At 36.9% G+C, this 16,605-nt stretch overlaps 1 protein-coding gene across 4 annotated transcripts; it reads right to left on the reverse strand.

Annotated features, from left to right (window-relative positions):
• Window positions 1–17: 17 nt before the first annotated feature.
• Window positions 18–16,305, reverse strand: polm (polymerase (DNA directed), mu). Of its 4 annotated transcripts, XR_003675257.1 has the most exons (14): window positions 15,919–16,303; window positions 14,916–15,087; window positions 13,881–13,988; window positions 13,641–13,811; window positions 12,643–12,714; window positions 12,442–12,562; window positions 12,200–12,332; window positions 8,847–8,949; window positions 7,831–8,064; window positions 6,734–6,817; window positions 6,568–6,663; window positions 6,332–6,372; window positions 393–456; window positions 18–301 (listed from the first exon to the last, which is right to left on the reverse strand). XR_003675257.1 is itself a non-coding variant. In XM_028463200.1 (11 exons), exons 1-11 carry the CDS (start codon window positions 16,113–16,115, stop codon window positions 6,577–6,579), a joined length of 1,482 nt encoding a protein of 493 aa, XP_028319001.1. In that variant the 5' UTR covers window positions 16,116–16,305; the 3' UTR covers window positions 6,567–6,576. The 4 variants fall into 4 exon arrangements, 1 of the variants encoding a protein (XP_028319001.1); XR_003675256.1 differs by having other exon boundaries at window positions 18–456; XR_003675258.1 differs by lacking the exons at window positions 18–301; window positions 393–456 and adding an exon at window positions 1,195–1,461 and having other exon boundaries at window positions 15,919–16,304.
• Between the last annotated feature and the right edge of the window lie 300 nt (window positions 16,306–16,605).

The following is a 16,605-nucleotide window of genomic DNA, read 5'->3' on the forward strand; positions in this document are numbered from 1 at the left end:
CAGTTTGATGTTCTTAACAGTAGAACATGATGTTTTCCAGGTCTTTAGAGGACGCGTTTCCACATGAATCCAGCTGAAACCAGGTTTTCCAGTCCTGTTCCTCCTCCTGTGTGAGTCCTTAGAGAAGCTTCTGTCCCGTTTAAAGGTTTTGTTTCTCCTCCTGTTGAAGATGTTAGAGACGTTGTGGGTCCTTTATAGGGGGTCCGTCCTCCTGATGCTCACATCAAAGCTATGTGTGGTCACTGCAGCAGTAATTAGGGCTGAATGAGGCTCCAGTGAGTCTGACACACACACCTCCTTCCTGCAGCAGATAATAGACTGTCTGCGCTGCTCATCAACACCCTGAGCACCGTGTGAGCCCTGAGCTCCTTTCTTAGGATAATGTCACTCACATGCACGCCGATCCGCAGCACTTTCATCTGCTTCACCACTTTTTTTTGCCTCATTTTTGGTCTCCTGTTGAATCCAAACACATTAATCAGCAAAAAGGATCCAAATAAGGAAAATAAAATACATTTTGAATATATTTATTTAAATATAAAGCAGTTTTAAGTGTGTAGAAACAGGCAGGATATATGATTGTAGTGAAAATATTTAAAATAATAATGTTAAATTAGACTAAAATAAAATAAAAAATGTATGGGAGGGAGAAAAATATTCAATAAACCAAAATAAACTAAAATTTATCAAAACAAAAAATTCACTTTTGTAATTTCAATTAAAGATATAAATATTTATAAACTTCTTTATTTTTCTATCCTTGTAAATCAAACACAAAAATCCACTTTTCAAATATGCATTTATTCAGACAATTTTTTTTACAGGAAATTTACTTTGAAATTTTTGAAAAGTAAATTTCCTGAAAAAAGTCTGTTTGAATAAATGAAACCTTAACATATGATCTAAAAAAAAGAAGCCAAAATGAACTTGCTGGAATTAATATTCTGTTTAAACAATATTTGAATTAAAAGTAACAAAATAAATGAATCACTCGGTAAAAAAAAAAAAAACATGTTTATTTAATAAGTAATAAAATTAGAAATAAAAAAATTTAAATGGTCTGAAAATAAAAAAATAAACGTTTTATTTTTATTGCGTAAAAATAAAAAAATAAAAACGACTGCGCAAAACATTTGAAAACTAAATTAATTTACATTTTACGTCTAATTTTAGAAAATATCTGAATCTTTCCAAACTTTTTTCTGTATTTTCTGACCCTATGTATGGTTTATTTTCTCATATTTTCCATCTAAACATGGTTAACTGTTAACTGTGAAAAACAAACAATAAAATAAAACAGAAATTAAAGTGTGTGTGAATAAAAAAATAGAAAGAAACATGTAACGTGTGTGAAACGGAAATGGGAAATCAGTGACAAGAGAATCAGCAGCTTTTCAAAATAAAGCTAGATGAACAGAATGTGTGTTTGAACGTCTCCTGCAGCCGATGCGTCTCACGACTCTGATAAAAAAACACAGAAACACGACGTGAAGCATGACTCAGCGCTAAGTGAGCACTAAGGGGATTAAAGGGGATCATATCAGATTAAACAGTGATCACACACACAATAATAGATATTTAATCAGAAATAAACACCAGGTTGCTAAACAACGACTAGCCATGCTGAGTATTATATTCTCATTATATTCCACACTTACCGAGACATATTATTATTATTATTATTATAATTAATCTAAAGGAAGCTGTGATGGATTGGAAATGAGTTTGACAAAAGACGTTAAACAACTAATCAGATGCAGAGGTCACTTTAAATGCTGAGAAAAGTAAGGGGCGGAGCTACTTCACACAGTCATTTCAGTTCTTTGTCTGTTAGCAGGATTACGTCAAAGGTGATTCACTGATCTTCACAAAATTTTAAACAATGATTGATTTTAGGAGATGGAAGATCCCTTTAAATGTTGGATCAAGTATTGATTCTGGATCAGTTTGAAAAATGGAAAAAAAATTGGTTGGAATTGGAGAAATTTTTGAAATTGTGCATTTCAAGATGATTTTTTTAAAAAAATAGATACATGGGGGTGTCCATGCATTGTGACCTACTGTACTGTTATTAAAGTGTGATTGATTATGATAGCATGATCAGCTTAATTGATCCAGATAACTGACAATATCTGGAAAAGAGGAGATTAGGATCTTGGTTTGACTCTGACTGCTTTTATTAATAACTTTAATAATAAAAAGTCATGGGAAAAGCTTTGGATCAATGATGTATGAGTATTTCAGTGCATATTACCTAAAATGTTCATCATCAGGCAAGGTTGGCATGAATATTATGATGTAAATGAAAATAGAAATACTTTGAAATCTTACACAGGACTATAATAGAAGTAAATTAGGGCAGGAAATAAACTTAAATAGATTTAAAGTAATTTTAAAGATTGTTTTTAAACAGCAGTCAAAGCCATACAGTCACACCACATGATATTTAGACACTTTGAATAATAGAAAAAATTACAGAAGTAATTTAGTAAGTAAAATTTAAAAAAATATATAAATACTGAATCAAAGTGAGTGCATAAGTTACTACATATTCAGTATCTTTTTATGCATTTAAACCTATTTTAACTAAAAAATAAACAGAAAGTAATTCTATTTATCACCAACATGTGCTTTAAATAGCTCAGATTTGTAGTTTTTGATGGGATTTCAATAAAAAAAAGCCTGTGTAGATCTCACAGATATTGTGTTTGAAGTACTGTGATGTCGTGGATCAGTGTGTGTGTGTGTGTGTGTGTGTGTGTGTGTGTGTGTGTGTGTGTGTGTGTGTGTGAGCTGAGACTAAAGGAGGATCACAGGTCTGTTAGTGAGGCACTAACGGCCCCGTTCACACCTCACACACGCTTTGTGTTGGTCACCTCCTGTAGTTTCACTCACACTGATCCACATGAACGACGCTGATCCACAGGATTAACTCACTGTTTAGAACCAATCAAATCAACACTTTCTAGAAACTATAGCGTTGCTTTGATAAATCTGAACTTTCACATTGTTTCTGGACATTTGTTAGAGTTTCCTTCTCCTTAAACTGACAACGTTAATTAGAAGTACACACACACACACACACACACACACACACACACACACACACACACACACACACACACACACACACACACACACACACACACACACACACACACACACACACACACACACACACACACACACACACACACACACACACACACCTTGTTAAGAATAAAATAGAAATGTGTCTACACAGAAGAAAAAAAGAAAAAGGAAGGAAAGAAAGAAAAAAATAAGAAGAGAAAGAGAAAATATGAAGGAGAAAGAAAAGGAGAAAGAGGAAAAAAGTTATGAAAAGAAATAAAGAAAAGAGAGGAGAAAATGAGGAAATAAAAAAGGAAAAAGAAGAAAGCAAAAACAAAAGAACGAAAAAAGAAAAGACAGAAAAAAGAAAGAGAAGAGTAAAAAAATGAAAAGAGAAGAGAGACAAAAGAAAAATAAGAAAATTAAAAAAATATAAAGAAGAAGAAAGAGGGAAAGAATGAAAAAAGAGAGAAAAGAAAGAAAAAGAAGAGAAGTAGAAAAGAAAGAAAAGAAGGAAAAAGATATAGAAAAGAATGAAAATGAAGAGAAGAGGAAAATAAAGAAGAAAGAAGAAAAAAGCAAAAAAGGAAGAAAAAAAGAAAAGAAAAAAGGGGAAAAATCTATATAGACAAACACACACACATCAATACTTGGAAGTCTGCGTGTGTGTGTGTGTGTGTGTGTGTGTGTTGCTCTTTGTCTCCAACAGAGAAGCAAACAGCCTCATTAGAGATCAAACACACCAGAAACTGCCTTTAACCACAGAGAGAACCTGTAAACTCTGCCTGCATAAAAACACATTGACTATTTAAAGTCATTATTGGAAACAAAAAATCTGGGAAATTGCCCTTTTCAGAGAAATTGTGACATAAAAAACCAACTCGTTTGAAAGATTATTTTTGTCTTTTTGTGGAAACGTTGGTCATAAATTTAAGATCACGTCTGACAGAGAGAGGCAGAGATGGAAAACTGGTGGATCCCAAACATTTTTAATGGATTTTCTGAGGTTTATTTGCCAGAATTTGCAGTTTTTCTAGAAATTGTGATGCATATAAAGTCAAACTGGTGTAAAAAGTCTGATATTTTAGCTAGAATTAGCAAACAATGGTCCATATTATACATAATCCCTCTTTAATCTGCAATAAATTCATACTTTTCCATCCACGCTGTGATTCACTCTCTAATAAAACCATTTATCTTCTAGGATTCTTCAGTTACATGATGTTTTTTAATTTGGAATTAGGTATTCCAAATTAAATAATTCTATCACAGACGCTGGCTCCAAATGATGCCAAATTTGCAAGATGGAAGCGCCCCTAAGCGCCGTATATTGGCTTCAAGAACGTTGAGTGAGAACAGCTACAGTGGAAAAAACAACCTAACCCAAACCTTTTCTTTTACCCTACAACAGAAAAGACCACATGAGAACTGTTTTCACTTTTATTTTGATTGTGGTTTTGAAGCAGCAGCTGGACAATAACACACAGTTTCAATTTGGTCCGCAGAGTAGAATAGAGAGAAGTCCGTACTTTGGTCAATCAAAGCCAGCGGTTAATGCTACAGCTGCTCTACCTCCACTATACAAGAACTTTATAATGATCCGTGCTTCATTAAATCTAAATGTCCACATGTTTATGCTTCCGTCCATCCACTCTTTTCATTATTTCCACGTCTTTTAATGCTCTCATTAAATAAATAGTCTCGATCCAGTCCGGACGGCCATCCTGGCCTATGTCGTCACCAGCGCGTCATCGCCGCAAGTCGCGCAAGAGCAGAATGACCAGAATTAACTTAAAGAGGAATTAAGTGTTTACAAGAAAGAGGAATTATTTAATTCAGAATTAAAGTCAGAATAAACCAGTCACCTAATTCGGATTTTAGTTTAATTCAGCATTAATTTAGCATTAGGAATAAAGTGTTTACAAGGTCAGTTTAAAGAGGATTTTACTTTTATTCTGAATCAAAGAGGAATAAAAGCCCCCATGTAAACATGGCCAATGTTGACATTTATAAAATCCACTGATCTCTGCTTTGCTCTGCAGAGCGTTACAGGCGAGGGGGGGGGGGGTTACATGACGTCTCTGAGAGTTGAATGTAAATGTTGCTACGTCTCCTCATGTGACGACGGGAGTCGCCCAGGCTGCGTCTCCATCAAAGCGGCCTTTGATGGGCGCTGATAGGCATCATTACAGACGGGGGTGAAGGGGGGGGGGGCAGATCAATGATGGCCAGGTGTCGTCACCGCCTTGATCTGCTGCAGGAATCCACGAGTCGGCCCCGCCTCCACAGAGCTGCCAATCACAACGAGCAGCAGACGGGTAGAACACGCAAACTGCACAAAAACAGCTGATCTGTGACGTCTCACAGAAACGTAGCGTCCATCAGAGACACAAACGTCTGACGCAGAAAAGACAAACGTCCAGGACGAGTGAGAGTGTGTGTGTGTGTGTGTGTGTAAGTGTGAGCTGCAACACTGCCTTTGATGTTCAAATGCTGTTTAGAGGTTAATGAGGCTGTTAGGAAGCACACACACAGACACACACACACTCACACACACACACACACACACTCTTTGTATAAACAAGAGAAATAAAATTAAAAAAACTCAAACACTAAATCTAGTCCTTGTTGAAAAACAAATGTACTTTAAGCTGATTTTTTTTTCATGTCAGCATTTTTATTGTATTTTTCTTACTATTTATTATCTTGTATTGTTTATTGTATTTATCATTTTCAGATTATTTATGATTTATTGTATTATTTTTTATTAACCACATTAATTACCGACCGATTATTTACTGTATTATTCATTATTTTTTTATTGGTTACTATTTTGGTAGCATTTTATTATTTTTGTAGTATTTATTATGTTTGTATTATTTACATTTTTGTAGTATTTATTATGATTGTATTATTTATTATTTTTGTAGTATTTATTATTTTTGTATCACTTATGTTTGTATTTATTTTTGTAGTATTTATAATTTTTGTATTTTTTTAATATTCATTATTATTATAATTTTTTAGCATTTATTAGTTTTGTATTATTTATTATTTTTTGCAGTGCTTACTGTATAATTTACTGTATCTAAAAATATATATTTCTGTATTATTTCTGCTTTGTATTATTATTTATTTATTTTGACACCATACATCAACATATTTCACAAAACTCTACAGTGATTGGTGACAAAAAAGGGCTGCTCCCCAAAAAAACAAATATTCAATGAACGGCCGTCTTTCAAAACGCACAACTTACCAATCGTCAATATCGAGAAGGTTCAAAAACAGGATTGTTTCCTGAAAATGGAAGATTGTTCATACTTTAATCCTTCCAGTGTTTACCTCCAACAACAGAAACATCTTTTAATTCCTTTAACAGCTTCATGTACAGAAAATTAACAAATACAATATAAACTGCATTATTGACATTTGTATTTTTCCTTAAATATTGTATTTTACATTTACAAAATGTGTTTTTGTTGACGTGCTAACCTCTGCTGCTCAGGCGTTTCTTTGTGATGGAGGAATGAAGCTCAGACCGAGGTGAGTGAAGATCTCCTCCTCTGACGACGCTCTCAGGTATCGCTTCTGAAACAGGAGAACGTGTATGATTAGAACAGTTCCACATGTTTATCTCCCTGAATAAAGTGTTTATTACCTGTGTTTTATCAAAAAGGGCGTGGCTACTCAGAGACATGGCCTTCTCATGCCCCGCCCACCGCCGCAGCTCCCGCTCAAAAAGCTGTAAACAAAAAACAGGTTCAAGTATCTATACCAGGGTTTTTCCAACACTGGGGTTGTGATCCCATGTGGGGTCGCCTGGAAATAAAATGGGGTCACCTAAAATATCTAGTAATAATGAAAAAAAAAAAAAAAAAATATTCATTAAAATTATATTCAGGTAATTTTTTACATTATTATTCTCATTCAAATTAAAACACCATCACACAACTTCCAACAACTGTATATATAGTTTCACTTCCTTAAATATAAATCTAGTTAAAAAAAAATACAGTAGAAAAATGAAATAGTTAATTAAAAATTGTAATTTGGTATTTTTTTTTAAAAAAATTTGATTTCTTTTTTAATTGCAGCAGTGTCCTTGAAACAGGGTTTTTCAACCTCGGGGTCGTGACCCCATGTGGGGTAGCCTGGAAATAATATGCGGTCATTTAAAGTGTCTAGTAATAATAAAAGGAAAAAATTCTACTATTTCATTTACAATTAAAAAAAAAGTGATTTAAGTGTTTTCAACCTTGGAGTCGTGACCCTATGTGAGGTCACCTAAAATGTCTAATAATAATAAAATAAAATTATATATATTTTCTAATTTAAAACAAATATTGATCTATTCTTTATTTATCTATTTTGCACAATTAACAATACATAATATCACATAAATACATATACAGCGCAGGAAGAGGAAGAAAGCTTAAAGAGCTTTTCAAATTAAAACACCACACGCAATCATAAACAACTGTATTTCTCTACTTTTACTTTCTTAAATATAAACATATGTACAACAAAATGCAGTATTAAAATGTCTGAGCTGTGCACATTGTGACTAATACTGAATATTCTGTATTTGTAAAACATTATAACAAACATGATTAAATTTTAGAGAGAAAAAAAAGTATCTAGGGTCACCAGAAATGTGTGATATAAAAATGGGGTCTTGACAAGAAACAGTTTTGGAACCACTGATCTATAGAGTATCAGTCTACTGTAGTATCTGGTCTCCACCTCCTGTCCTACCTTGGATCCCGTCCATCCCAGCAGGGCAAAGGCAAACTGGCTGATAGGAGTAACCACCAGATCCACCCTCACCGCCCTCCACTGGTGCCCAGCAGGGGGCGACGTCTGCCCACGGCTCAGCTTAAAGATGGCGAAGCACCTCTCAAAGCGGTCCATGTTGGACGAGGGACGTCCGGGACCGTCTCTGGACTCCAGGTAAGAGTTTCTGCTGGTTTTCTGATAGAGGAGGAGACCCTGGAAGAACATCAATACGTTCAAGAACATTGGAAACATCGAGTCGGATTTTCATCACAAAAAATACATTAAAACCTCAGGAGTGTAAAACATTAAAGTGTGTGTATTTAAAACGTTAGTGTGTGTATTTAAAACATTAAAGTGTGTGTATTTAAAACGTTAAAGTGTGTGTAATTAAAACGTTAAAGTGTGTGTAATTAAAACGTTAAAATGTGTGTAATTAAAACATTAAAGTGTGTGTAATTAAAACGTTAAAATGTGTGTATTTAAAACGTTAGTGTGTGTATTTAAAACGTTAGTGTGTGTATTTAAAACGTTAGTGTGTATTTAAAACATTAAAGTGTGTGTATTTAAAACATTAAAGTGTGTGTAATTAAAACATTAAAGTGTGTGTAATTAAAACGTTAAAATGTGTGTATTTAAAACGTTAGTGTGTGTATTTAAAACGTTAGTGTGTGTATTTAAAACGTTAGTGTGTGTATTTAAAACGTTAGTGTGTGTATTTAAAACATTAAAGTGCGTGTATTTAAAACATTGAAGTGCGTGTATTTAAAACATTAAAGTGCGTGTATTTAAAACATTAAAGTGCGTGTATTTAAAACATTAAAGTGTGTGTATTTAAAACGCAAAAATGCACGTATTTAAAACATTAAAGTGCGTCTATTATAAACATACAGGCTGTTATGTACTGCCCCCCGCTGGCCAGGGTGGGTATTTAAATGATGATGAGAGAAAAACATTTACTAGATTTATCTGCTGTCTATTCAAAAGGAATAAATCACCTGAGAGTCTAACCAGGAGACCACCTTGTCCATCAGTCCCTCCTCTCTTCCTTCCTCTGGGTGAGTTAACAGGAAGTCCACATCATGTCCCGTCATTTTACCCCTGTAGGAGCCACGGTGGAGACGCTTCCATTAAAGTAAAGCAGGAGACGCTGGTGGATGTGAGCGCGCACAGGCATGACAACATTTTTAAGGGAAAATGCAAAAGTTTTGTAGCGTTTTCTCTGTCCGTTTACACAGCAAAGACGTTTTAGGGCCTGAAAACTGAACTTTTTAAAGAGGCTTCCGTATGGAATCAGAACAGTATCATAATGAATGAACTCTTGTACGTTTTTTTACAAATGCACATGCTTTGTTTTGCAGTTGTATTTCCGATTCACAAATGCACACAATCTGTTTCGCAAATATTTATTTTATGCAAAGTTGTAATATAAATTCTGAAATGCACCCGCTCTACTTCACAAATATTATTTTGCGGCACACGTAATGTGCATTTACAAACTGATTCTCTGCTGTGAGAGAATGTGTGCGGTGAATTTTCAGACTGCCCCGACGTCACGGGTCAACAAACGTCACCATTGGCTGATAAAACTGATTGACAGATTCATCAGCCAATCAGGTGTGTTTGCTTTCAGCCAATCATATGGCTTGTTACATTTTCTCCACACTTTTAAACCAATTGCAGAGCTACGGATATATACGCATGCGCAGTGTTCAAACAAGAGTTCATTCATTATGATACTGTTCTGATTCCATACTTCCGTCTTCATGTAAACGGAAAACAGATGACGCATAAATGTTTCCCGAGGAGGTGAATGGAGGCACGGATACATGTTGTGTGGGTCACATACTGTTTGTAGAGAGCAGGGGCCTCATGTACAATAGGTACTTACGCCCTAAAACGTGCGTACGTCAAAACCCACGGCAAAATCCTGATGTTCAGAAACTGGAGTGAACGTGGAAATGTGCGATCTCAGGACACACTACCAAAATAATACATTAATTCGCACATGAGCCTCTGAGATGCTGTTGAGATGTATCATTTACACATTTTTAGTGAGTTACAATTTTTTTATTTTTTTAATCTGTCAAACGTGAGTCAGACACATGTTGGTCGCTACCTGTGAGAGCTCTGTGAGCTGATCTACTACAGGTGGTCAGACGTCCTCTGAGTAACAGACACGCGTCTGAACACTTTAAAACGCTTTCAGTAGGGATTTAACGATTAATCGTTCATATAGATTCTCTGAAAATTGAATTGCAGTACTTTTTTTAAACAGCAGAGGGCGCTATATATATATTTAACTTTCTCTTGTCCAGAAGAGTAGGCGGCGGGCGGAATCTCCTACACTCTCTTTCTGGCCGCCTTCTACTCTTAAACATGTTCATAAATGATTCCTTACCCCTTTAGCACCGAAATAATATCTATAATATTACATGAATATCTGTAAAAGTCACGTTTTTCTATTAGCTCTGTCTGCTAGCGCATAACATCTCTTTTTCCCGGCTAGAAAAACTGCATGCCAACTGACCACTGGGTTACCAGCGCCATCTGCTGGTCCAAACAAATATCTGACGTAAATACAGTGCAATGATTGTTTTTAAAGTCCAATTGTTAAGACACAAAATACATTTTTAGTTGCACTTTTAAAAAGAAAAAGAACTATTATGCAGTTTTGCATTGTTTACTATAGAACCAGAATTTAAATTAATAGGCTTCTTCTTCATTTGTATTATTCCATTCAAGATTTATTTTTAGTTAAATTGCATTGTTTTGAATAGTTTATCAAGGGATTTTTTGACAGTTTTTTTCCCCCCAAAAAAATAAAGGAATATTTTTCAGTCATCATTTGTCTACAGTCCCAATTTGTAAAATAAATCATGAGAGAATCGTATCGTGAACCCAGTATCGGGAATCATATCGGGAGTTGAGTGAATCGTTACATCCCTAGCTTTCAGTCCAGCCATCATTAGCAGCCACACACACGCACGCACTACAACACACTGATCCCCGCGACCGACCGGTGCGGTGTGTGTGCACGTGTCGCGGGTCGTATTGGGCGAAGGAGGAAGGCGGTGGGGTTGGCGATTGACATATACAGTAGGTAAACAGACTTCACTTTCATAGATCGTTTTAGAACCAAAGCGTTTTCCACGAGTCATATTTATCAGTTACACATTCACAGCCTGTTTGATGATCATATGACAGAGACACACATTAAGCCCGATGCTCGCGATCAGAAAGTCATATTTCGGGATTATTATTATTTATATATTATTATTAGTAGTCGTAGTATAGCATTTTACTTATCTTCCTTAATCTCCTATCCACTTCTTAACATCCACAGCCAAGCATTCAGCGAACTGTGTGTGCCTATTAATGTTTATATTAAATCTACTATCTTCACTGTTAAATCATCTCCGTCTTACATGTTGCTGTCGGTCTAAAAGCTTTTTAAATCTCTTCTTTTCTGTGTTATTGGTGGTAAGAGCTCAGATTTTTCTGATCAGCTGAAGAAAATCCCCAGTGCTGACCTTATTTCAATATAAATGTGGGCATGAACAGGGAGGGGACAGATGTGTGCTCACATCCGCGTTGATTTAGATGTTCAAATGAAAGGTGTGTGGATCCAGTCCTACGCACAGATTTAAATATCTATATGTTCACGAGCATACGCCTGTCTCTGGATTGGGACGTACGCTTTTTTCACACCATTTTATACACAAATCTTTGTACATGAGGCCCCTGGTCTCTGAGCTGTGTGTTACATGTGCACGCTGCGCACAGATTGGAATAGTGTCGGGCAGCGACTAGTTCAGACTTAAAGAGAGATCGGCTTTATTCTGGTTTGGGCCTGGTCAGGTCTAGCTTTGTGGGTCCGATTGAAGTTCTACTCATACTTGTTTTTGGAGGAAGTGTCTCTGCTCATCTGCTCATGTGCTTCTTCTTGCTTCTCTCGACGAGGACAGTCGCACTCTCTGTTTCTCCCTCCCTTCCTTTCTTATCTCTCTCCCTGCTGCTGCTTTGTCTGATCCCTTTTTCACCTAAATATGTGGGCGCCGCAAATGGCTGCTCTGGTGTGTTGATGTGTCTTCTTTCACTGCAACTACCAAGTCAAATTCCTTGTATTGTTCTAAACTGTACCTGGTCAATAAAGCTCTTCTGATTCTGATTTTTCTGATTTTAGTTCATTGTAAAACCAAGCCTCCATCTATTGGCCTGGCATGTATACTACATCGTTTTTGATATTTACAGAGATCGTTTTGAAAGCGTTGCCGTGTGAATGAGGAACTCTTTGGAAACAAAAACAAAAGCAAAACATTGTCATGTAAACCGTGGGCCTAAGACTGACCTCCTGAAGCCTCCAGTCAGCGTCACCTGAGCTCCAGGAAACAATGAGCTGACAGCTTCCTGTACGATCTCAGTGATGGAGTCAGCATCAGCCCTGGTGACAGGTTGGTTCAGATCCTCATAGTGATCCAGACCTGATGATACACAGACATCAGAGGAGCTGCTGTCAGTGAAGCTCAGAATAATGTCAATGATGGGGTTAAAATCATAAATAAATCATGTGATCACATGACGACCGCACACCTGCCTGCTGAGCTCTATTAAGCGTGGTCTGTGACTCTCTGAGCTGCTGCAGGTTGAAGATCCCGTCACGGATCCATCGGTCGGCCGTTTTCACTCCGACACCAAAGATTCCTGTTAAAACCTGAAACACAACAACACAAGCTGTGAAACAACAGTCCACAACATTAGACACACTCTGTGCATCAGCTGAATGACACAGACCTTCAGAGCGTTGAACCTCTGGCTGTGTTTGGTGGTCTCCACCTCAGAACACGATCCGTCCTTAAGAACGTCCTGCAGAGCAGAGACAAGGGTTAGGACAGTGTTTCTCAACCTTGGGTCGTGATCCCATGTGGGGTCACCTGAAATGTCTAGTATTTACTGGATAAAAACATATTGCTCATTTTATCAGACATAGGCAACAGGAGACTCGGTGGTCACATGTGGCCCATGGTCTAATTTTGTGTGTCCCCCAAAGTAAAAGAACAAAATTATTAAAAGAAACACAAACATAAATTACAAAAATAAAAGAAACATTTCCAAAATGACAACAAAAATACACTTAAATGACTCAAAAAACATAAACTTACATAAAAATACACAAAAGGACAAAAAACATACACAAAAATAACACATAAGAAATTTAAAATGTGAACAGAAACACAAAAAGTTGCACAAGACGACTAAATACAATAATAACAGAGAAATGTATGAATTGACAACAAAAACACAAAAAATATCTCAAAGAAACAAAAAAATCAATTACTGATTAAAGAAAAAAAACATTTAAATGTTTCTAAATTATTAAATTGATATTATGAAATTATATTATGTTATAAAACACGATACAATCTTAAACAACTGTATTCTATACTTTCACATTCTGAAATATAAATCTAGTTAAAATCAAATACAGGATAAAAATAATTGTAGAAAAAAATAAATGTCTTTGGGTGTAGCTATAAAGCCAAAAAGGGGTTAGGGTTGGACTGGTTATCATGTTATTTTATGCCTAGTTTCTGTTGGAAGACAATGGGAATGAAATGCAGAGCTGGAGACAACTTTTTACATCTTGGATTTATAGTATGTGCTCACTGAGCACAAACATGGCCTCCAGCAGCTTTAAAAGAATCTGTTTCTGACCAATCAGGATGAGCCCACATTAAACAAGTTCTCGTCTGTTCCTCCTGAAGCAGAAGCTCCGTCCCTCCATCACTGACCTTAATGACTCGTAATGAATGCTCTCCCAGACAGGGAAGCCCCTTCAGCTGAGACACACTGGTCACCTCCGCCGGCAGAGCCTTCAGGACGGCGGCGGCCCTCCTGAACGCCACGGCCCGGCCGTCGTCCTCGTTCAGCTCTGCGTTCTCAGCCAATAGAGTCAGAGCATCCTGTAGGAGATCAAATAGATCAGAGATCAGTGACGGCAGTGAGGAGGAGAGCGCTAGTGTGGGACGTACGGAGAGGGAGGGGTTGTGGTGATGGAGCTGAGTCCGTCTCTGACACGCGTAGTTGGGCACGGTGAAGGAACAAGTCTCCTCCTCCTTCTCCTCCTCCTCCATCTGACCCTGAGAGAAAAGAAGGTAATCAATCATCTCCTCCAAAGCAAAGAACACACAAGTTAGCAATGGTGTAAAAAACAAGAAGGTAGTCGTTTAGTGAATGACTTCCTGTTAACTACTTCCTGTTGTTGGTCAGCTGACACTCACTGAGCTTTATTTACAACATGCTTTATTAGTAGAGAGAAAAAGCACTTCACCTGTTGGTGTATAACTTCAACTGGTGACCGTTATAACTGGTGTCACTCAATGTTTACATTACAGTTTATTAAAAACAACAAACACCTCAGATAAAGCTTTTACAGTTTTTACTACATCTGAATCAGTCATGGGATAACATGATTACCAGTTGAACTATAACACCTACTGGTACAGTCTCAACATGTTAGAAACTAGTCACTGGATAATATGATTACCAATTGAACCATAACACCTACTGGTACAGTCGTGTCAGAAACTAGTCACTGGATAACATGATTACCAGTTGAACCATAACACCCACTGATAGTCTATCGACATGCCATTAACTAGTCACCGGATAACATGATTACCAGCTGAACCATAACACCCACTGATAGTCTATCGACATGCTATTAACTAGTCACCGGATAACATGATTACCAGTTGAACCATAACACCTACTGGCACGTCCTCTCGACATCAGAAACTAGTCACTGAATAATATGATTACCAGTTGAACCACAGAACCTTGATGTACAATCTCTTGATGTGCCAGAAACTAATCACTGGATAACATGATTACCAGTTGAACTACAACACCTACTCACTGGATAACATGATTACCAGTCCAACCGACAACAGCAGCTGGTTTGATTTGAGATGTTTTAGTTCTTTGATGACGGTGTGGATAGATCACGTCGTTCACTCAGCACACACACAAACTGGCCCGTGTGTGTGTGCGTGTGTGAGAGTCACCTGCAGTGTGTGTCTGTCCAGTATCTCCACTGGTCGTCCAGCTCTGAGACTCTCTGTGAACCAGTGAACGTGGAGCAGGTGCAGCGACGTGGGGACGGTGAGCTGAGTGTTGAGCCACGCTCTGACCTCGTCTGCTGAATTATTCTCACACAGCACGTGTGTGACGCTGGAGCTGTGGGCACGCGCGCGCGCGCACACACACACACACACACACACACACACACACACACACACACACACACACACACACACACACACACACACACACACACACACACACACACACACACACACACACACACACCTGTGTGACACTGCAGAGGGAGTGAACTCTGTGTGTGTGTGTGTGTGTGTTGTAAAGTGATTTTGAGCGTTGTGTATTTTTATGTGTTGATTTTTTAATTTGCGTTTCTGTGTGTGTTGATGTCTGTGCCTGTATTTGTGTGTGTCAATGTTTCTGTGTGTGCGTTTATGTTTGAGTTTGCTTTGGACCTATAGGTGTGTTCTCAATATGCATGTGTGTTTCTTTTTGTGTTTTATTTATCTATTTGATCTGAGGGTCACATGATGAATGTTCAATATTAAATCTAGATGTTAAATCAAATATCTTTTGAATTAGCATATTAGTTAAATATTTAGTTTCATCTGTGACATTTAGATTTACATTTACCATTTAGATGCAGATTTAACATTGCACATGTTTGCACAGGATCTGAACATTTTTGAAACGCTGTTCTTTTATTTTTTATATTCTGTAGATATTTTAAAATCTTTATACTGTTAGTTTACACTGTGGCTCAGAGAAGCGTTTTTTTCTCTCCATTTTTCTGTATGTCCAGCACATGTTGAAAAATTAACAATTAAAGATAACTGACTAGATATGACATTTAGATTTAAAATTTACATTTAACATTTAGATTTAACGTGTGTTAGTGTTGTTCTGTGTTTTTGAGCAGTATGTGTCCTTTTTTAAATTTGTGCTGCTGCTGCTGCGTGTGTGTACCTGAGCTGCGACTCCACTTTGAATCCGTTTTTCTTTCCCAGTTCAGACAGAAAAGTTCTTCTGCTGGATCCCATCTTCCTCTCCAGGAAAAACAAAACTATTTCAGGGAAACGACACGGAACTTCCGGTCCATCATTAGTCCCAGCAGTACTTCCAGTACTCGGGCTTGGGAGCTTCCTACGCTTTAAAGGCAGCATTTTTTTCAGTTCGAGCTTCTTCTACTGTTACAGGACGAAACTTTACAGTAAAATTGAGTCAAACTGAGCGGAAACGCATCATCTGCAGCTGCACCGACAACAGGAAACAGCAGCTGCTTCTTTTCTTCTTCGTGTTTCTGATGCGTTTGTAGTTCTTAAAAAGACTTCCGGTTGAATTAGCGCCTCCTCGTGCACAAAGGACTAAACACACAGTCAGAAAAAAAGGGAGAAGTTTAAAAAAAAAAAAAAAGTTATAAAAGACGACAAAAACAAAATAAAATGTAGGCATATTGTGTTTATATATTTCAAATTATTAAGCATAAATATTTAAACGGCCTTTCCCTATGTAAATTATTAAAAAAATAAATAACTGATTACTTCCTAATAATTGTAATAGGTAAGTGTCACATATCTTTTTTTTTTTTTTTTTTTTTCAAAATGTATAGTTGTGCAGTGATTATTTGGCTCAGTGCATTTTATTAGTACTACC

The sequence above is a fragment of the Gouania willdenowi genome, chromosome 12 (assembly GCF_900634775.1).
Source record: "Gouania willdenowi chromosome 12, fGouWil2.1, whole genome shotgun sequence".
In the NCBI taxonomy this organism is placed as follows: Eukaryota; Metazoa; Chordata; class Actinopteri; order Blenniiformes; family Gobiesocidae; genus Gouania; species Gouania willdenowi.